The sequence below is a fragment of the Antennarius striatus genome, chromosome 17 (genome assembly GCF_040054535.1).
Source record: "Antennarius striatus isolate MH-2024 chromosome 17, ASM4005453v1, whole genome shotgun sequence".
Taxonomy (NCBI): domain Eukaryota; kingdom Metazoa; phylum Chordata; class Actinopteri; order Lophiiformes; family Antennariidae; genus Antennarius; species Antennarius striatus.
Window position 1 is genome coordinate 20,323,327 of NC_090792.1, and position 22,226 is coordinate 20,345,552.

At 48.5% G+C, this 22,226-nt stretch overlaps 1 protein-coding gene across 1 annotated transcript in view; it reads right to left on the minus strand.

Annotated features, from left to right (window-relative positions):
• Positions 1-9,382: 9,382 nt before the first annotated feature.
• The window catches only part of akap6 (A kinase (PRKA) anchor protein 6), a 75,062-nt gene continuing 62,218 nt past the window's right edge, over positions 9,383-22,226 (minus strand). The window contains exons 19-22 of the mRNA XM_068338063.1: positions 16,822-19,566; positions 14,948-16,153; positions 12,724-12,804; positions 9,383-11,407 (exon numbers count right to left, since the gene is read on the minus strand). Coding sequence (XP_068194164.1) covers positions 11,363-11,407; positions 12,724-12,804; positions 14,948-16,153; positions 16,822-19,566 — 4,077 coding nt within the window. The 3' untranslated portion in view covers positions 9,383-11,362. The remainder of the gene's footprint in view (positions 11,408-12,723; positions 12,805-14,947; positions 16,154-16,821; positions 19,567-22,226) is intronic.

Genomic DNA, 22,226 nt, shown 5'->3' on the forward strand with positions numbered 1-22,226 from the left:
GGTCCCCCGGTGTCCGGTTCCGCTTCTCCTCCCGGTAATCACCGATCACCGGGATCGATGGAGGGATCGATTCGGTGACTAAAACCGGACGAGCTTCTTGTTTCTTCTCCTTTTCTTCTCCAACAACCGGAACGGAACTTTACCGGGACTCTACCGGGACTCTACCGGGACTCTACCGGGACTCTACCGGATCATGTCCCCCGTTTCTCCGGTGCGTAAAAAACAAACAAACAGACTCAAATCGATGTATCGATCGATCAGAAGTGATCACCGGGAGCACCGGGGGTCGGTCGTCCCGGGACTCACCCTCCGTTCAGCCCCGGTACCGGGACGGACCGGGTCATGCTGTCGGTGTCCGGTGCGCGGAGGCTCCCGCTTCTTCCTCCGGAGTCGATCAGATCAGATAATCGATGGATCTGTGAGGTGATTACCTCACCGGGGGGGGGTCGGTAGGGAGTGTGGGGGGGTCCTCTCCCGGTGCTCCGGTCCGTCACGCGGCCACCGCCGCCGGTTGTCCATCCGCGGACGGCATCAGGTCGCCGGTGTGTGCCGGAGGTGGAGGTGTGTGTGGGGGGGGGGTCCGGGGGGGTCTGGAGCAGCGGACGTGAAGGAGAGCGGGTCGGTCAGCGGCGGCACGAGCTCGGCGGTGACATCTGAGCGTTAACGGCGGCGGCGCCGGAGTGTGTGTCGGTATGTGGGGAGAGCCGCTGTGCGCGTGAGCGGGGCGTGCGCGCGCGCACGAGAGTGCGTGAGAGAGAGAGGGGGGAGTGGGGGGGGCGTTTCGTTTCTCGCGCCTTTTATTGCGCGCGTGACGCACCGGCGGTGAACTTGCCTCGTGCGTTCAGCGGCTCCGGTAAAACCGGGACCGTTTTATAGGACAGGCGCGCGCGCCAGACGCGTGTCGGTTTATTTCTCCACATCAAACGGGAAGTTTTACCGGCGCGCGAGAGAAACCGGAACCGGAGGAGGAGCCTCGGAGCAACCGGTTGTTGTTTGTTTGTTTGTTTGTTTGTTTTAGTGGTCTCGTGCGTTTTTCTCTTCATGCCTCTGTGTTTATAAACAATTTTTCTCTTTATTGTTTATAAACAGACTTTTATCAAAGATCGTTTATAAACCATAAATGATTGTTTATAAACAATTATTAGTGCCCGATTTGTTAACAATTATAAACAATATTAATAGAATTATTTATAAACAATCATGTTGATCTATCATCAGGTGTGTGTGTGTGTGTGTGTGTGTGTGTGTGTGTGTGTGTGTGTGTGTGTGTGTGTGTGTGTGTGTGTGTGTGTGTCGCATCGCCAGAGCTCCGCGTGCGTTCAGACTCGGAGTGAGACACACCCACCTTGATGCTGGCTCCTCCCCCTTCTCTCTCTATCTCTCTCTCACACACACACTCACACACACACACACTCACACACACACACTCACACACACACACACACACTCAGACACACACACACACACACCTATCAATACATCTATCAATCTAACAGGGCTCCAATAACAGGTGTGTTTAAACACCTGGAGGAGGTCATGTGACCCCTGCGGCTACAGCTAACCTTTAGCGACCGATGCTACCCAGCTAGCCTACCACGCCTCTGGTATTTCCTCCTGATTGCATCACTTCCTCCCGGACGCGGCGTCGGACCGTTAGTTATCCGGGGGGGGGTTGGCGTAGCGTTAGCGCTCATTAGCATCCTGACATTTCCAGCGCGGGGAATCGAACCCCCAACTCTGGCAGCTTTACTGCCCTACCCCCCCCCTCTGATTGAGCCACTCAGGACACATTTCAATATTTCATCCCCCCCCCGGCCCCCTGCTGGGACTCACGGCCCCCGCTTTGACTCGTCTGTCGTCCCAAACGGAGCGCGGCGCTAATAAAACGTCCCAATCGAGCTGATTAAACACCAATAAAAACGCGGCGTGCGCCGCCCCCCCCCCCGCCCACAGCTCCTAATGAAACCACCACCGCGGCCCCGCCCCACTCACCCCCCCTCACCCGCCCCCCTCGCTCAGCTCGCCAGCGCCCCTGCTCCCCCCCTAATGGAATCAAATGAATTGGATTGGAGGCTCCAAGGAGAGACCCCCTTCAAGAAGTGTGTGTGTGTGTGTGTGTGTGTGTGTGTGTGTGTGTGTGTGTGTGTGTGTGTGTGTGTGTGTGTGTGTGTGTGTGTGTGTGTGTGTGTAAATTACTGACTGTATTACTAAACTGTGACCACGTAAAGCACAACAGACAGAATCAGGACAGTCAACCTGCTGTTATCCCTCAGGACCACACACACACACACACACACACACACACACACACACACACACACACACACACACACAGCGGTGCCTTCTCCCACTGTACCTTCTGTCGTGATGCGTTCAGGTGCAGCTGCACAACGGGTTCTTTTTGTCTGATAAGTTGAAGAATTAATTTTTTTTAATTAATTATTATTATTTTTAAAATTTTTTAGGGTTTTTTTCTTTCATCCTTCATCTGATTGGATGTTTTAAAATTTAAATAATTTGAAGCTCCTCCCACCCGTATCCTGATCTCGTGTCGCGTTTTCGTCGTTCCACGTAAAAACAAAAAGATGGATTTAAATCCCGTTCCGTTTTTTGTCTTGAAAATTTTTTTAAATCCTAAAATTAATTTCTATGATTGAAATTTGACATTTAGTGTCTAAAAACAAGAAGAATCAGAAATCCTGTTGGGGACAGGACTTTTAGAAGAGTTTGTCCTTCACAGGCTCCCATACAGCTGGGACTCAAAGAACAAACATTTTCTGGTTGACTAACTCAAACTTTGTTTTTTTGATTACTTTTTCTGTTTTCGCAAACTTCTTTTATTAATCTGTTTGTCAGAAAAAATTAATAATATCCAGTAAAAACTAGAAAACTAAAGTTCGGAGCGTCGCAACGTCAAACCGACCAATCAGAGAGACGGATGGATGATGACAACCGTGCTCCTGTCCTGCTGAATATGACAGCCCCCCCCCCCGTAATCAAACTAATAACGTTAGCCTCTTAATATTTCCCGCCTCCAAGCGTTGATTGATGGGGTCAGGCGACGGTTCCCCCGCTGGAGGTCAAAGGTCGGGCCGGAGCCTGGTAATGGGAGCTGAAGGATCGGCGCCGATGATGAATTAACTGCTGGGAGGAATTACAGACGGAGCGTTTTGAGACGTTCACACGCCGTATGCAAATGAGCGGTAACGGACAGCGATGACAACTTTATGTCTGATTCCTCACTCACACACACACACACACACACACACACCTTTACATATGCTAATGATGGATGGCGGCCTCATCATTGCTTTTATTTATTCGCCGTTCAGCGTCTCGCCACCTCCTATCAAATTGTTTTTTAAATGCGTTTTGACGACCGGCGTTGAAAACGCCATCAGGGGGCGACGGTGAATCCGTATCGGAGCAGTGTGTGTGTGTGTGTGTGTGTGTGTGTGTGTGTGTGTGTGTGATGTCCATCAAACTGACATCAAAGCTCAAAAACACACAGTCTGAGGAAGTTGATCTAAAACACACAGTTCCTGAACGTTTGACCCCTGATTCACACCTTTTTTTTGTTCTTTTTTAAGAATTTTAAATTTACATTTTGATTTCAAACATTAAATTCATGGTTGAATTCAACAAACATCGAATTTGTGGCTGAATTCAATGTTTGTTGAATTCAACAAACATTCTTCCTGAAGACCAACAGTTCCTCTCACCTGCTCTCGTCTGATCTCCCATGCTGAAGTCTGAGCGGGCGTGTTCGGGCGTGGTCGGGCGTGTTCAGGCGTGTTCAGGCGTGTTTGGGCGCGGTCAGGCGTGTTCGGGCGTGGTCAGGCGTGTTCGGGCGCGGTCAGGCGTGGTATTCCGTCAGGAAGTTTGTCTCCAGTTCGTGACGTTCTTTTTAAACATCAGTTTAATGGTATAAAATCCAGACACTGGTGACAGACATTCCCTCTTCTAGGTCCACTTCCTGTTTCCCTTCTCCAGGTGGAAGTGATTGCAGCAGGTGTGAGGGGGGCGGAGTCGGCTTTAGGGCTCACTGTCTTAAAGGGCCAGGATCCAGGAAATAAACGCTGTTCATTCCAGTTGTCAGGATGGAGTCGATGAATTTTTTTGTTGTTTGATTGATTTTGATGCAATTAAAGAAAAAAACCCGACAGGAAATGAGTGTTGCATTCAGGCTCTATCGGAGTTCCCGTAATTCTGAGCTCCCAAATAAAACAATAGAGCTTTTTTTATGAACGTTTCACAATAAACGTGCAGAGATGTTTCTCTTTGTACTTCCTGTTTAACAGCCAATAGAAACCAGAGGTTTGGTGGTGCTGTGTTTGAGACTGTAGTAAAACTAAACCTTGTCCGCGTCGGATGAGAACTCCCTGAACCTCTGCTCATCTGCGTGGCGTCGGATCAGCGATCTATCGCTTTGATTGGAGCGAGCGAACCGGCGATGACTCCGGTGTGTTATCTTCATCCCCCGATGTGGGATCAGCTTGTAAGCGAGTCTGTTTTCAATCTACCCCCCCCCACCCCCACAACCACCCCCCACCCCGTCCCCAGACTAGAGTACATTAGAGCGCCGCTGATGATGAAGGGATGGTTCTGCTCATCAACGGGAAGAGGGGAGGAAAATGAAGGAGGGATTGGAGCGCTACAATAAGATCGTTACGGCGTGTGTGTGTGTGTGTGAGTGTGTGTGTGTGTGTGAGTGTGTGTGTGTGTGTGAACACACACCTTCCCATCCTGCAGGATTCTAATAAGACAAATGCTTTAAAGCCGGCGTGGGTTCTGATTACTTCCTGCACTGAAGCATCGTCTCATCTGCAGACAGGAAGTCCAGATTGTCGCGTTAGCCACCGTTAGCGTTTGAAGTTTAGCGTAACTTTTATCGCGTTGGGTTTGGACCACTTCCGATGCGTCGTTTGACCCGATGTTGATCCGATATTGGTTCCGTTGACGGTCGTCTGGGGGCGGGGCCGACACACGGGACGATCTCCCTCCTTTGATCTCACCTCGTCTGACGTCACCTGACAGGAAGTCGTCCAGTCGATATTCACGAAAGATTCAGAGACCCATTGATGTCGCCAAGGCGCTAACATTGTCTTCGCTAACGGCGTATCACATGTTGTTCTCCTGGTTCATGCTAACAGTGATGCTAGACCCAACAGAGATTCATCCTAACCGCTAACGCTAACTGCTAACACCAACTCTAATCCTAACCAACCGATATATGTAATCCTGATCCCAATGCTAACCCTAATCCTAACCCTAACTGCTGACGCTAACCGCTAACACCAACTCTAATCCTGATTGATAACGCCAACCATAACCCTAACTATTAACCCTAACCGCTAACCCCAAACTGCTAACTCCTAACAGCTAACCACTAACCCTAATCCTAAACTCTAACTCCAAAACGTAATCCCGATCCTAATGCTAACCATGGCCGCTAACCCCTAACTGCTAACCCTTAACCCCTAAACGCTAACCGCTACAAATGCTTCTTAGCTGCACAAACATTCATGAGGTCTTGACTCTACTCTCATAGATCAAATGTTTTGCTAGGCTAACAGAATTAGCCGTTTTGACACATCCCATCTTGAACTTCCTGTGTGAACCAGATGCTCATAGAGAAATGGAAAGAACATCAAAACAAAACGAGCCAACTGACCTGTTGACTCGTGAGCGGTGTATAACTGCCCCACGCCGTTCCCCCACAGCGCCCCCTACTGGCCACGCCCAGCGACACGCTAATATTAACATGGATTGAAGAACAAACTCATGAAGCGGAAGCCAAACGTTTCACTCCAGTGGAACCACATCCGACCCCCCACCCGTCCGCTCAGACTCCAGCTGGGCGTCGCCAAACTTTTGTCGTTTGTCGTTTTAACGAATCCGACCGTCGGTTTCATCCGTTCTGCTGCTTCACAGCCGGAGAGGAGATGATTTGAGCGCTCTGTCTGTTTGATGTACGGTAATCACATGTGATCTTTTCAACAGGGAGCCGGCCGTCTCATTAATTTGACCCTCGGTACACGGCCGGACCCCCCCCTACCCCACCATCCCGCCACCCCCCCCTTCTCTTCCCATCAGGCCGCTGCCTGAAGAGTAATTGCGGAGCCACCATGCTTCGATGCGCTCGACCTTTACGACCTTAAAAGCCATTTCCTTTTTTGTGACCATAAAAAAGAACATATCTTGTTAATTGCAAAAAGGCAAATAGTCTCCCCTCCCCCTCCCCCCACCTCGCTCGCTGGCCCCGCCCCCTCCTCCCGGTTTGATTCCCCTCCTTTTGAAGGCGAAACGCTGAAAAGCATTTCCATTTTCATTCATCAACGCTTATCAGTCATCTGAAGGCCCCTTCAGCACCAATCAGCGTCACGGCTCCGGCGGCGAGCGACGCGCCAACGACCGACCGTCAACAGTTCGCTTTAACGCCGAGTGTTGGGTCGCGTTTTTTTAATCCTCCGACAGTTTTCCTCTGATGCTCGGCGGAAGACAGAAGGAAGCGTCGCATCACGCCGTCACGACGGCGGCTAGAGGTGACATTCAACCCGCTTGTTTTCCTCTCCGACCAGAACGCCGTCGACTTTCTGCCAAGGCCACAAACTACTTCCTGTTCCTGTAGCTTGATCTGGATCCGCCCCGTAGCCCCGCCTCCGTCCGGTTCAGTCCGTGTTTAGCTTTTTGAGCTGAGTTGAGACGAGCCAGTCTTCATCGACTTCAACGTTCAGTAGACTCAGCAGGTTCATCAGCCGCCACCACCTGTGGGGACTTCTGCTGTTTGAGACGGACCTCTTGTTGTCCTACGATGTCCTACGATGTTTTTTGGGTCAAACGTGTTCTGAGACGTACTTTGAACCAGAATTTTTGGTAAATCGGTTCGTTCCGAACAGAACTAGTATTATTACGTTTCTGCTTTCACGTCCCACCCAAGAATCGCCGTTCCTGAACCGGTTAGAACAAAACAAATGAAGTTCCTGAACCAGTTAATAACGTTCCATGTCTAGGTAGGTAGGTAGGTAGGTAGGTAGGTAGGTAGGTAGGTAGGTAGGTAGGTAGGTAGCTTTGGGACTTTTAAATTGGCGATCAAAGCAGTTAGTTAATTATCGCAGTTGTTAATCAAAGCTAGTGCTCTGACCTACTTTCATTGATCAAAGCTATAGCTTTGATCTATGGTCTTACCCACACTGGCCTTCTCCCTCATCTTTCTATCTTATCTGGTTCCTGAGTGTACAAAAGTTAAAATTTGACCTTGACCTAGTTTTCTCAAGGTCAAGGTCATCGTCTCATCTTCATCCCCTTTGCTGCCTGAGTCATGTGCTTTGTGTGTTTCTATCTGAACGGTAGTGAAGATATTTGGTGGACTAACGGACGGACAGACGAACACTGACATAACTACACACCACTGTTTTGATGCAGTTCGTAAGCAGGTTCATCGGCCACCACCACCAGCGTCGGGTACCAAACAGGATGGACTTCTTCCTGCTGCTCAGGACAGATGTCCTCTGATGTCATTTGGGTGGAACGTGTTCTGTGAACTTCCGCGATGCGCTGGAAGGAACATTTCTCCACCTTTTACCCATAAGTCCATCGGGATTGGCTGCAGCAACCCCCGTGACCCGTCATAAGGAAAATGGATGAACCTGCAGAAGTTTCCTATTTTACTTTTCCTGTAATGACCAAAACTTCTTCCATGTGTGCAAAGAAACTTCAAACTCCTCGCTGTTCCAACTCTGGATGGCGTCCACGCTCCCGCGTTGATGAGCCCTCTAGATCGGAATGATGCCATTATATTTACTCCTCGATTGTTTTTAGGGCGACAATAATTCAAGCCTGTTAAGAATATTTATAAGGTGGACGTTCGTCAGCATCGGCGCCGGTCCGGTTCTGAGGGCTGAGCAATCTACCGCCGGCGTCACCGAGCCAATCAGACGCCTTTGCATTCAGCAGAGGTGAAAACCACATCACAGCCATTTCTCTGCTCATCATCCGCCATCTGCTCCGCGTCACCGCCTTTCCCCGCATCCCGTCGGCGCCCACGGAGTAAACATTATTTAACAGACTGTAATATCCGCCAAATTGTGTGTTTATCATCAGATCCAATCACCTTTTTCTGCTTTAAATTGTATTTATCTCCTTGTCACAAACGTCCATCTGTGCAGGCGGAGCGAAGGCAGGAAAACGCGGGTCTGATTAAGGTCGAGGAACCAATCGACAAAATGTGAGCGATGGTTTCTGGTGATTGAGGCCCTGACACCTGTCTGAAAAAACACCCTCATGGTTTTTAGTCCGGATTGTCTTCAGACAGTGTATTAATACCATCAACCTGTTGGATGTAAGGAGAATAAAGAAAGCTATCAAGTTAATAAGAGCGTTGGAGGTATGGTTTTAGAAACAGAGGTAGAGCAAGTCATCAGAAGGTGTTGCAGGAAAAGGAGACTTTTGTTTGCCAAAAACTCAGAATCTCCTACTTTCGGCTACTAGCCTGTTTATTAATCCACCGTGTTCGAATTGGAACACATTTTTGAGGCACTTCCTGATCCATAAAAGGAAGGAAAAACAGTTAAACACTGATGGAAATGTTTCAGAAATACAGAAGTACCTCCAGATACGAGCCGTCAAGTGTTGGTTTGACATACGAGTGAAAATCTGAGATACGAGTCGTGCTCCGGAAACCACCACTAGTTGGCAGATGGTTACAACATTCGAGGCGTATTCACAAGACTGTAATGTTAAAATGATTTGAGTTATTTCAATGTTTAAATGTTGACTTACGAGCTCAGTCACAGAACGGATTAAACTCGTATCTCCAGGTTCTACTGTAATTAGAATTGTCTGACTCTTCACTGCCCTCTTGTGGACGTATGGATACCAAAAACACTCACAGAAGCACATTGACGGACACATAAATGAGGTGTAAATTACCTTCTAGGTTCTCAGTCAAACAACAACCTAAAAACATGTCCAAGCTGCTCTGAACCATTTAGAGGAACTCCAACTCAAATCGGCTGCTAATAGAAACACAAACTATAAATAAAACCCGTTGTTCCAGTCTTGGCGTAGATGTTGGACATCTCATGGCCCGTTTGTATTGACGCAGAGGTTATTTTATGGCTACTTATGGACATAAAGCTGCTGTTTGCACTAAATTGTTTGGTGGATTGGATCTGCTTGGCCTTTGGGAATCTAATAGGATCATTTCTCTCTACTTTTATGGACCGGTGGAGTTCTGAGACACTCTGATGAATCGTCAAAACTTTTAAAATATGTCTAAATTTTTGGCATTTGTTGTATTTTTTCAGTTTCTATCTAAATCTCCGTAATATTTTTACTAATCTATTTACTGACAAAAAAAAGGAACTTTATTGGGTTTTTTTCCAATAAATTGAGTTTATTTGCCAACAGTTGGTTTACATCGGATTTCACGGGAACCATGCAGTCAAGCGCTTTATGTCGAATACGAATGAAGATATTTCACATCACAGGTCACATACAGGTAAATAAACACAAACAACAAGCATTCCTCCTCCTGCATTTTAAACCTCCACGTATATTTACACAAACCCAAGATGAACTGGTTTCAAATTTGATTTTTTTTCTTGCATGTTTTCATCGCCTAAATGGGAAAGCAGTGATTTTAAACTAACAAAGGAAGTAGTAACGGTAGAGCAAGGCACACAATTATGTTTCAAAGAGCTCAAATCCTACTTTGGACGACGACACACCCGTCCCAACGCCGGTCAGACACCCCCAACGTCGCTGCTAATCGTCAATACCTGGTACCGGTGTGGCGTCCACGCAGCAGCGTTTGCATCAACACACGTTTAACATTGTAACGCATTGTACACATGGTAACGCCTACACAACAACTGTTTTGGTAGCGTTGCATAGATATCTTGTTGGTTTTTCTGGATGATTTTGGTGCTAAGCGTCCATCACGTAGACTCAACCTGATGTCTGGAAGATATTTCCATCGATTCTGCGACTTCTTGAACCACCGTAGCAGCAGGTACACCTAATGATTCATCATCACGTCTCCTGTCAGCTTCAGGAATCAATCAGGACCTCGAAATGATGGATGGTCACAAAAAGTATTCAAGGAAAGACATCCTTCAAGGAGATGTCAGAGTCTAGAGGACTCCCCCCTCACTTCCTCTAATGGTTCACTTCAGTAGTCTCATCGTCCTGGAGGAAACTTTCTAATGTACCCCCCAACAATATTCTGCTTCACAAAGTTGTTCACTTCAACTCTTTGGACTGGGATTGCTTAAACTTCCTCCTATGAGATGGTGGCTTCCCTCTGTCCCCAGGGGAACCTAGACTAGACTCAGAATAGACTTAGAACCAATTGTCTACCATAGGGCAAGATCGCCCACGAAGGTACCACAACTTCCTGGTTCCGCGCAAGATTACAGGAACATTCAGGAAGCTTCCCCGACTTTTAATTTGTAGTTTCCTGTCAGGAAGTCACTCTTAGATGACTACCTTTTTAAATCCACAACTAAGTCGTAGCATCATGGATGTAAAGAACCCAACGAACTATTGTCGGACAGATAAGACTACAACGGAAGCTTGATAGTCTTTAACGTGAATCATTTCCTTTTGCGTCTTGGTATCGCAAATCTGACAATCTTCAACAATGTCTGAAATAAACCAGTTTTAAACATCGTCCGTCTGTCCGTATCTGTTTCCTTCATCGGATGTTAAAGTTGGTTTTAACGTAATGACATAAAGTGTCTTAGCAACAACCGCGACCTTGTTTTCTGGTCTCGTAGCAACATCCTTTCCTCCATCACGTCAACTTGCTAGCTCTGCCTTCGCTCTCATCCATCGGTTGGACGCCGATCGGACGATTTAACAAACTAAACGTACACACACCTTCATTTCTCGTCCTTATTCTTAAACGCGACCCTGGTTTCCGTTCTTATTGCTGTTCAAAGACTCCACGATGCTACGATAAATCCGGTCGTCTCACCTTGAAGAGGCTCTGTGGTTGTGTTGATGAACGTATTTGTCTCACGTCGGTGACGCACAGGTTGAGTTTCTATCACGGCTATGACTGGAAGGAGATCTGCTGACATCATCAACAGGCGCCACGCTTAGGAGGTAACGTTCAAAAAAATCGATGAGGATGAGTTTTTATAGATGATCACGTGTCAGGAACACGACAAATTGACTTTCCTTTACAGAAATCTGAGATTAACCGACGGGTGATCAGGTGTACATGTCATGTGACAACGTTTTCTTTTCAATCTGGTCCAAACTGGTTCTGATGAATCACATGATCAAGGGGGCGGGAATCTGGACGAAGCCACAGAGAAAGATCGGATCCGCCACGAAGATGGAAAGAGTTCCCTTAAAGATGGACTCTGGAGGTTCCTGCTCCCAAAACAGGAAGTCTCTGGATGGAGAGAGAAGAAAAAGAGATTTCAAACACTGATGACATGTATTGATCCTCAGATAAAAGTAGTCCCCTACACATGTATTAAACTTTATCTTCGTTCATCTTTGCCCTCATGAATACTTTTCCTGTTTTATTTAGAATCGACATGTTGTCTCCTCTCGGTGAGTTACGTCTGAACTTCCTATGATGTCACTTCCTGTTCTGTACTTCCTCCTCTGTGCATCACATTCACTCGTTTCTTCTTCTGCTTCTCGCTGAACCAAACATGACTTTGTGATGAAACCGGAACACAATAACCCCCCCCCCCCATCACCATCTGCCCCCCCACCCCCCAGTCTTGTGTCTGGGTCACAGTGCTCATCATGTCCTGCATCCACGATTGCTTTAATTGCACCTGGAACCGTGTGTGTGTGTGTGTGTGTGTGTGTGTGTGTGTGTGTGTGTGTGTGTGTGTGTGTGTGTGTGTGTGTGTGTGTGTGTGTGTGTGTGTGTGTGTGTGAACAGGTGGGACAAACTGGGGCGCACCATGGGGGTCAGGACCAGCTGTGTGCATCACCAATATAATATATGTATGTGTGTGTCTGTGTGTGTGTGTGTGTGTGTGTGTGCGTGTGTGTGTGTGTGTGTGTGTCCTTTGTCTTTAGTTTACATTCATTGTGTGTGTAGGACGAGCTTTGGTTTTGCACTTCATGTGTGTATTTGCCTGTAAACATGTAGAAAGGTTCGTCCTCTGTGTGTGTGTGTGTGTGTGTGTGTGTGTGTGTGTGTGTGTGTGTGTGTGTGTGTGTGTGTGTGTGTGTGTGTGTGTGAACATGTCTGTCTAACCTGCAGCTGTTGGGCTGTCAGAGCTTCTACCTGGACTCTCATGCCCTGCCCTGAGGGGTGTGTGTGTGTGTGTGTGTGTGTGTGTGTGTGTGTGTGTGTGTGTGTGTGTGTGTGTGTGTGTGTGTGTGTGTGTGTGTGTGTGTGTGTGTGGGTTTGAAGTACGAGGGCAGTAGGTTTTGCTTAGCCCTGGAGGCACCTATAGGGCGGCCACATCACACACACACACACACACACACACACACACACACACACACACACACACACACACACACACACACACACACACACACACACACACACACACACACATACACAGTGTCAGTGATGGGTTTTGTTTGTGTTCTTGTTCTTTTTGGTTTGATTTGATTTTATAAAATATAAAAATGATGAAAGCCAGAATAAATTCTACTTGTTTTGGAAACAGGAAGTGGACTCAGACCGCCAGGAGGCGGAGCTAAAGGACCTACTTTTCGGGTGCGTCTACTCACTTTAACGATGTACGAGGTGGGCGGTCTCACCGAAGCCTGGCTCCGCCCTCCCGGTCTCCTATTGGCTGGCTGAGAGCTCACCTGAGAGGAAAGACAAGAGAGAAAGAGGCGTAAACGGACAAAGCTAACGGTCACATGACCACAAAGTTACGATGCGTTCAGGGAAGCGATGAGAAATCGGCGTTCCACGTTTCCGTTTCGTTCCTGGAGAGAGAGGCGGTGACGGATGGCGAGCGAGTGAATAAAGGAGGGAAACAAACCAGAGAACGGAAAGAAGAATAAATCAACACGGCGTTATCGGACCCAAACGTTTGCGTTCGCCTCCTGATCGGCTCGTCGCTGCTCAGAGGGAAAGTCGGAAACTCAAACAGTAGAAGAGGAAAACAAGAACCTCTCGTTTGCCTTAATTGTTTCCCCGCTAATCGTTTTGTGAAGACTCGTGTCGCCAATACGTCAAAACACGCACACGTGTGTCACGCTTTACACCACATGTGTCAGACTCAAGGCCCGGGGGCCAAATGTGGCCCTTCACATCATTTAATGTGGCCCACCAGAGCAGAAAAGGTCAAAGTGTCTAAAACAAACAGGTCAAAAGTGTGCTTTGACCAAAACTACATTTCCCACAATGCAGTAGTTCAGCCCATTTTAACTCTGACTAAACGTAGTGAACAAAGTTAACGTCCTAACTTGTGTCTGATGTTATTTTTCTTTATTGATTGATAGTTTGATCCTTGATTGATGGAGTTCTGTGGGTTTAATAACCTGACAAATGAAAAGGATTTATGTTAGAACAGAGAAACAAACAAACATGTTTTTTCTGTCTAACTGTAATGTTTGGAACTAGAATCAGTCAGAAATTCAGTTATTTAACATTAAGGAGTAGTTACATTTAGTTACATTACACTGAGTTACATTTAGTTACATTTATTAGTTACATTAAGGAGTAGTTACATTTAGTTACATTACACTGAGTTACATTTAGTTACATTTATTAGTTAGATTAAGGAGTAGTTACATTTAGTTACATTACACTGAGTTACATTTAGTTACATTTATTAGTTACATTTAGGACTAGTTACATTTAGTTACATTACACTGAGTTACATTTAGTTACATTTATTAGTTACATTAAGGAGTAGTTACATTTAGTTACATTACACTGAGTTACATTTAGTTACATTTATTAGTTACATTAAGGAGTAGTTACATTTAGTTACATTACACTGAGTTACATTTAGTTACATTTATTAGTTACATTAAGGAGTAGTTACATTTAGTTACATTACACTGAGTTACATTTAGTTACATTTATTAGTTACACCTGGCCCCTTGAGGACATCTTTTATGCTGTTTTACACGCACACGTTTCAGGTTTTGGTTGTTTTTGGTTGTTTGATGCATTTTAAACAGCGGTGTTAACGTCTAAGTGAGTAAAACTGGATGAAGCCAAGAGGCAGCGATTGGTTACAAAAAAAAGCCAAACTCATTTGCATAAGGAAATAGAGAACATAAAAGAGCACAAACACGCTAATTCAGCGCTGAAATGAATTGAACAATCACGCCGGGACGAGGAGAAGCTCTTAGCTGATGAATCCTAATGAAATCTGACTGATAGTAATTATGCTGATGTTGTTCTGTGGACCCGAACCCACGGAAAAACTGAGAAGTCTGCAAAAAAAACCCTCTCCATTAACACCTGATGGGGGGGGGGGCAGAAGGATGAAGCTGATGAGGAGGGAGGAAGGAGGAGAGAGGATCAGTGAGACGGAGTGGAAAAGAATTAGAGGAGTGAGGAGAAGGATGAGGAAGAAGGGATGGGAGGAGGAGAGGGAGGAGAGGGAGCAGAGGGGGAGAGGGGGAGAGGGGGAGAGGGGGATGAGCCAATCAGAATCTCCGATGTAAAGAAAGGTGAGGAGGACAGGAAAGGAATGATGGGAGAAGGAAGTCAAGGTGGAATAAGAAGGAGGAAATGGAGTGAAGGAGGACGAGGAAAAAGAAGGAGGAAAGGATGACAGGTGTGAGGAAGAGGAAGAGGAAGAGGAAGAGGAAGAGGAAGAGGAAGAGGAAGAGGAAGGCCGTCTGCCCGGGCCTCAGAAATGAAAATGAGCGCCTCCGACTCGGGCCTCATTACATTCATCCCCACTGAGGGGCTCAGACTAATACCTGGAGTAGGGGGGTATAATGTCCCCAGATAGCGGGTCGGGCTAATAGGTCGAGCGCTAACCTGCTTCTTCTCGGCGGCGCTCCTCGCTTCCTGCGGCGCGCCGCTCCTCCTCTTCCTCCCCGTCTCTTCTGGCTTCACCCGACTCCCCTCCTCCGCCGCCTCCCCCCGCCTCCCCTCCTCCGCCGCCTCCCTATCTGCTCCTCTCATCGCCGAGCAGTTAATTTTGGGATTAATACGCGTGGCGGTGGCGGCTGGCTCTTTTGAGGGATTTGTAGCGGAGCTGCAGACACTTATCTTGGTCATTACGGCGCCCATATTGGATTCAAGCATTTTAGTATCTGCCAAACATTGGACTGCGGAGGAGTCTATCAGGGCGACAAGCGCCGGGGGATTAAGATAAGGAGGACCCTCATTACGACTCCTCTCCTCCCGCCGAGCGCCGACACTCGCCGCGGCCGCTACGCCTCCTCCAGCGACATCACAGAGGAGGTACCGGGCGTCACCTCGCGTCTCCTCCCCTACGGGAGAAGGACAGGAAGGGGCGTCCACGTCTGTTTTGGCGTCTGGCCCCTGAGGAGAGTCGCCTTTTGAGGGCCACCGGGTAGAAAGCGACGTGTAGAGAGGTTCCGGTACCGCCGTGGATCCGGATCCCTGGAAGTACAGGAGATCCTGGTTCCTGGACTCCTTTGAGGAAGACAGGAAGTAGAGACTATCAACCGAACTCGACCCACGGAGATACCGTGGAATGCCGTTTGGATCTGCGCCCGGCGAGTAAGCTAGAAGGTCCGTTTGGTAGTCCGGGTCCTGGGGTGTCTGTCGCGGTTTCTTGGCGAGCTCCATGCTGTAGCAGAGAGGCGGGCCCAGGTAGACCTCCTCGGTACAAGCCGCGAACAGGGTCTCCTCGTCCCTGATGTCGGGGCTCAGGGCCAGGGACGGCGAAGGACTCGCCGACTCGTCGGGGCCGCCAACATCGTGAGATTTCAAATCGATAGAACTGAAGGTAGTCTCGGACGAAGGTTTGGGGGACGGAGCTGAGGCGGAACGCGGGATTGGCCGTCGGGTGCTGGTGGACATCTCGGGGCTCGGGCTCCGGAGGCCGTCCGTCGGCGTGGCGTAAGACGGGATGCCGTAAGGCACCGGGGACGAGCTCTTGTCCTCGGAGCACTGGGTGACCTCGCCACAGTCGCTGTCGTGGGACGACAGAGACAGGTAGGAGTAGAAGTCGCCTTTACGCAACTGGATTGGCCGATGGGAGTGTTCCAACACCTGAGGAGGAGGGAGAACCTTCAGAAACATCTCAAAGTCGTACTTTTGTGCCGTACAGGATACCGTAGAACCTCCGGTTGTCCTGAAGCGACGACTCATATCTCGAGGTTCTACTGTACAGTATGCCGTTGTTTCAGGAACCACACGCAAATAACGAATTCCGCTATAGAGTAACAAACTTTCTTATTATTTATGGTAATTTAAACGTTTCTCAACCCCCCCACACTGATATTACACCACCTTCTGTCTGTATTACCTTTAAAACACTCTAATAGACTGAGAGATAGTCCGAGACTCACGGAACGAAGCACACTTCCAGATGCCGTCAGCCAATAGAATGCGAGTACGGTATCATGTGACGAGGATGGGGGCACACTGTATCTTTAACATTATTTTAAACACTTTTAAGAGAAGGGAAAAGTTTTTCGGGATGTTTTTTTTCCCTCCTCCGACATAAAATGAAGAGTGAAAGCTGATTAGCGTTTAGATTGCTTCACTCGCAAAAGAAACGGAAAAACATTACATCCTAAAAGTTATGATCTGTGATGCGATTTATTGAATTAATCCAACTCGGTGAACAAATTAACGAAGATAACTTTCGCTACTTTTCAATTAATTTGTCGTCAGAACGTTCCGACTGGAGGTCAGACAGGATTCCGCCGCTGTACCTTGTCTCTGATGTGTGCCAGCGATCCTGGACCCGGACCCGGATCTGGATTGGACCCGCCGCTACCGCTCTGGTTCGGTTCTTCTAGCTGGTTCTCTTTGTTCTTCCGCGCCAGTGATGTCATATCGATGATCTCCATCACAAAGTCGTGCACGTTCTCCGTCTTGCCCTCGTCGACGCTACACGGGTGGAGTGGCGCCGGCGGGGGGAGGTGGTTGCAGCAGGCGTGGCCTCCGTGCCGCTTCCTGGGGGGGCGGGCCGACTCCTTGTCCTGAACTTCCCTCTTGGTCTCCTCCGTCACCAAAGACGAGAACTTCAGCTTCTCCTGAATGGTGAGGGCCTTCCGTCCCTCGGGGGCCGCCATGTTTGGCGGGACATCGTCCCCAACGGGTGACAGAGAGGGAGTAGACGGGAGGGAGGAGCCGTAACAGGGCAACTCCCCCTTCAGCTGTCCCACCAATGAGGACGCATGGCTTATCGGAAGTGGGAGGAGCTCGCAGGAGGACGCCGACGACAGCTGCTTCGTCGGACTCGAGTCCGTTTCCGCCATCAAGTCCTGGACCGACTCCCCCGCTTTGGCGAACGGGTAAGCCTCCTTCTGTGACTCCGCCCTCTTTGTGAAGACGCTCCACTCCTCTCGGAGGAGCTCGTCGTCCTCGTCTCTCCTCCTCAAGCAGCTCTGGTCCACGTTTCCGTTCTCCACGTCGTCCACGAAGCGATCGATGAAGCTCCTGCTGGCGTTCCTCCGGTTCTCCTCCTGATGGACACCATCTCTCTTTACCTGGCCGTTGGCTTCGAATGATTTAGCCGTCATGTGGTTCAGGTAGTTCTGATCAGTGCTCTGAGAGGAGGAGGAAGAGGAGGATGAGGAGGAAGAGGAGAAATTGGTTCCACACTGCAACTCGTTCAGGAGGACCAGGTCCGTTTTGGAAGCAGAAGAGGCTCGAGGAGATCGGATCCACGCCTGCAGCTCCTTCTTCATGTACTCCAGCCCCAGAGCGTAGGACCTCTCCATCTCCTCTTCATCCTCACCATCATCATCCTCGTTACCTGACGAAGCCCCGCTCAACCCTCCCTCCTCTTCATCCCGAATCCCGAGCTCCTCCTCGGTGAGCGTGAGCGTGGAGGACGACAGGAGGTCGCTGTCGTCCTCGTCTTCATCGGTGCACGCCGACACGTTCACCACCAGGCTGAGGCTCGCCGCGTCCGATTCGTCCATCCCTGGACCTCCTCGGATATTCCCGTGACACCTCCTGGACGACCTGGCGTTGGCGTTGGCTTCCAGGTCGGGATCCTGGAGGAGACGGCGTTGGTTTCCCGGCACGGCGAAGTCTTCCGACCCCAGAGAAGAGTCCTCGGCGCTGCTCAGCTCCGTTAGCGACGTGGTCGCTAAGCTCTCGCTGATCCGAGACGGCGCTCGTTTTTGGGAAGAGCCCGGACCCTGTCGACCGCCGCAGGAGGAGGAAGTCGGGAGTCTTCTCCGCGGGGCAGCTCGGCTCTGGAGGACCATGTCGGAAACACTGCGGGTCATCTTGGCGTCCGCCGGACACTGGATGTTCTCCAGGCGCTTCAGGAGGTCCAGAGTTCTCCGGCTCAGCTCCCCAGACGAAGGTTCTCCGTCCGGCTGTTTTCTGGGTTCGCCGTCGTCCACCAGACCCCCCAGGGCGCCGCCGGCGTCCCCTTCGGCGCTACGACACGGGACGAAGCAGCTCTCCAGAGACGCGCTACGATGGAGAACGTCTTTGGAGGGAAACAAGTCGACGCCCAAAGCGAGAAGAGACTCCAGAGAGGAGCCCTGAGACAGAACCGGACTGGACGGCTGGAGCGCCGGAGGAGTCTCCAAACCAGTCAGCTGCTCAACTTTGACCTCTGTGATGTCACCAGGAGACAAAATAGTCTTGGAGGACTCGACGCCGACATCGCCCACCTCAAAGTCGGAGTCCGAGTCGGCGGGAGTCAGGATTCCACGGCCGTCGATGAGGATCTCCACGGCTTCGCCTCCACCTCTCCGGTGCCTCCTCCGTTTGTCCTGCTCTCTGTTCCGTCTGACCTCCACCCTCCTCCAGACCTTCTCTCTGGTGTTCTCCTCCGGACTTCCATCACCAGCCTCCACCTGCCCCTTCTCCTCCCCGGGGGTCTCAGAGTTGGTCGTCTCCATATCGCCCATATCGCTGACGATCCCGCTCTCGCTCTCCGATGGCCGACTGCTCCCCGACTGACCGCTGCCTCGTCCGCCGCTCTGGGTTTCCTCGTCTTGGTATCCGGTCATTTGACCTCCTTCTCGTTTCTCTGGCTTCAAGCCCCCCAGGAGGTCTGGAAGGGATTCGATGGAGGAGAAGGAGGAGTCTTTGCTGAGGCTCTTCAGGAGGTGGTGCTGCTTCCGTTTGCCCGGTTTGGGTTTGTGCCCCAAACAGGAAGTAGGAGGGAACGTAGGCTGTCGGTATAACTCGAAGGAGTGGAGGCTGTACACCTGGTAGACGTTACTACTGGGAGGAAGAGGATCTGACATCACAGTGGGCGGAGCCTCCCATGTGGATCCACTTCTCTCAGGACAGCGTCCTCCAGGCAGACTTGGGTCTTTGGGGGGATTGGGCGTCAGGTTGGGTTCTGGGACACGTTGGGGTTCTGGTTCTGTGATTGTCATGTCGGTTTCGTCCCATTCCCAGGAGTCATCAGGGGGCGGGGCCGAGATGTGGCCAACCTGGTGGAGGTCGACCAGCCCGGGTTCCAGGAAGTTTCCGGGAACCTGCAGATAAAACGAAAGATAGACTGTTAGACTTTCTCTAGACTGACAGACCCTCCCTCATCGGAAGGTTGATCTAGACGAGTCGTCTTTGAGGTTCCCTGGGTAATAAAAACCGTTAACGGTATCCTGTCATAACGTCACATGACTAACACGTATAGAACACGAGTTCCGCATCAATCTGGTTCAACAATGCCCTAGCTGGGGGAGCAATCGCCCCCAATCCCGCCGGACCGACCTGTTGAATCACGTCTGGTTTCATGACTGACGGAAGAAGAGCCGACTGTCAGAAGAACGTTTCATTCCGCGCAATCAAACCGTCTCTCAGACGCCGGCGTTTCTTCCTTGTTTTGCCACCAAAACTCTTTAAAAAGACGCGTCGACAATCCGGCGTCCTTTCCCCCAAAGCGCCGTCTCGACTCAGACCTCCGATTAAAGGAGACACGCCGACACCCGGCTCTGACAAAACACGTTCTGTGATCATTTAAAAAAGACTAAAAATCAGCCCACCCCCAGAGCAATTGCTCATAAATCTCAAGACAAATTATTCCGCTCGGGAACAAAGCGATGAATTATTCAAAAATGACTTGTGAGAGAAAGAGCACACAGCTGAAAAACCCAAAAGTAAATACGTAATCAAAAGCCTTCAGAACGCTCGCCCGTCTAAAAATATGCTTAGACACAGGAATTCTTCCCTTCACAGACATAATTATACAGATTGCAGCGCATCTCGTTAACAAGAGAGGGGGGTAATTTGTATTAGCCATTCATAGCCTATTAATCTAATAAACTAGTTGGCTCTGTGTTTGTGCGTGAGTGTGGATCCGGCTCTGCGTAATGAATTTCTATTAGATTTGTGTTTATTCCCTTTGTACTGATAAGGGAGGGGGGTAATGACTGAACTGTGTTTTGCCACTGCAGACGCATTTAAAAAACATTTTCAGCGCTGAGGGACAAGACGATCAATCAGCCTAATCCAATCAAATAAAGTTTTTTGACGGCGCAAGAAAGTCTCGCGTTTGATTTATAATCTGTAATTCATGAGGCATCGCTGAACTGTTTCTACCACCCAGACAGAAGGTGGTAATTCCCCCTGACCCCCCCAGGGTTAAAAATATGTTTGACAGCAGGAAAAAACTGGAAAATGTTCCTTTACAGTTAGATAATAGTTTGTGTTGCTTTGATTAAATACACGCAAACCCCGGCTAACGTCGCTAACCGGTTCCAGGAGACGCGATGTAAGTCGAAAAATGATGTAAGTTGAATTAACAATTTTTGTTTGGAATGAATTTTAATAAATAATACTTGGTTATTGTGAATATATTTTAAGCTGACAATGAAATTTTATTTTTTAATATAGAACAGAAAAAACATCTCCGTCTCGTCTTCATCTCTTCTTCCTCATCGTGGGTCACGGGGGTTGCTACGTGCTAATAATAGGATATTATATGTTTTATTCTGATTTATTGAACAGTAACATTATATTACGTCTTTTTAACGGTTTACTGGTGATTTGATGATTCCAGTATTTGTGGCAGACAGACGTAAGGTGGAGGAAAATTACTTAAAAACTTTTTATTTTTCATTTTTACATTTTTTTACTTCCCTACGGGGATTGATACAGTTGATTAAAATTTTAAAAATTTTATTAAATTAATTTTATTTCCCCCCAAACCGACGTTATCGAGAACAACGTAGCTCCAAACGAGGTTAACCTGTAATTCAAAATGTTAACAAAGAAGGAGGTCAAAAGTATCACCAACAATTTGAAATGTGAAATTGAGGTTTTTGTTACAATAAATTTATAATTTAAAATATTTAACAAGCGTTTTTCCAGCTTGGGATTCAACAGAAATGAAAATTTTGGACTGCAGAGGTATTTCAGACATGAACTCAAAATTAATTGGAAAATTCCAAAGCATGAAATTCACACCTGAAGACAACTGATGAAAAAGAAGAAAGAGAGAGACGACACAAAGAAAAGACGACAAAAAGGAAAGACGACAAAAAGAAAAGACGACAAAAAGGAAAGACGACAAACTTCCAGGAAAAAAGAGCGGGAAAACCGTTAGCTGCAGACAGCGTAAAACCGAATTTTAAGAATTTCCAAAGCAAATCCAAAATATGTGTATAAATTAATAAATTCAATATAAATAAAGTACAAATTTAGATTTTGTCATGTTTAGGTCATTCTTTATGATCATTAATTTGTTAAAAAAGAGAGAGCGCTAACACTTAGCAGCAGCAGTCGAGCTCATCATCAGGATAAAATCAGCGGCTAATCTTTGCAGCGGCTGCATTCCGTTTCCTGCAGCGTTTTGTGTGTGTGTGTGTGTGTGTGTGTGTGTGTGTGTGAGTGTGTGTGTGTGTGTGTGTGTGTGTGAGTGTGTGTGTGTGAGTGTGTGTGTGTGTGTGTGTGTGTGAGTGAGTGTGTGTTTTTGGTACAGAAGCAGAAACTTTTTCCCATTAGCTGTGGTTTGACTGCTCCCATTTGTTAGCATAGCATCTGCTGGAAGGCCCAAGGAGAGCGCCGCTATCTGGGAGCGTCGGGGTGATTATTCATGTTGTTCTGCTCCTTCAGGAGCTCCGGCTGCTGCTCCAGTCTGCCGGCTCGCCGCCGCGCCGCGTGTCAACGCGCCGAGGGAACCCGGCGACGCCGCTTC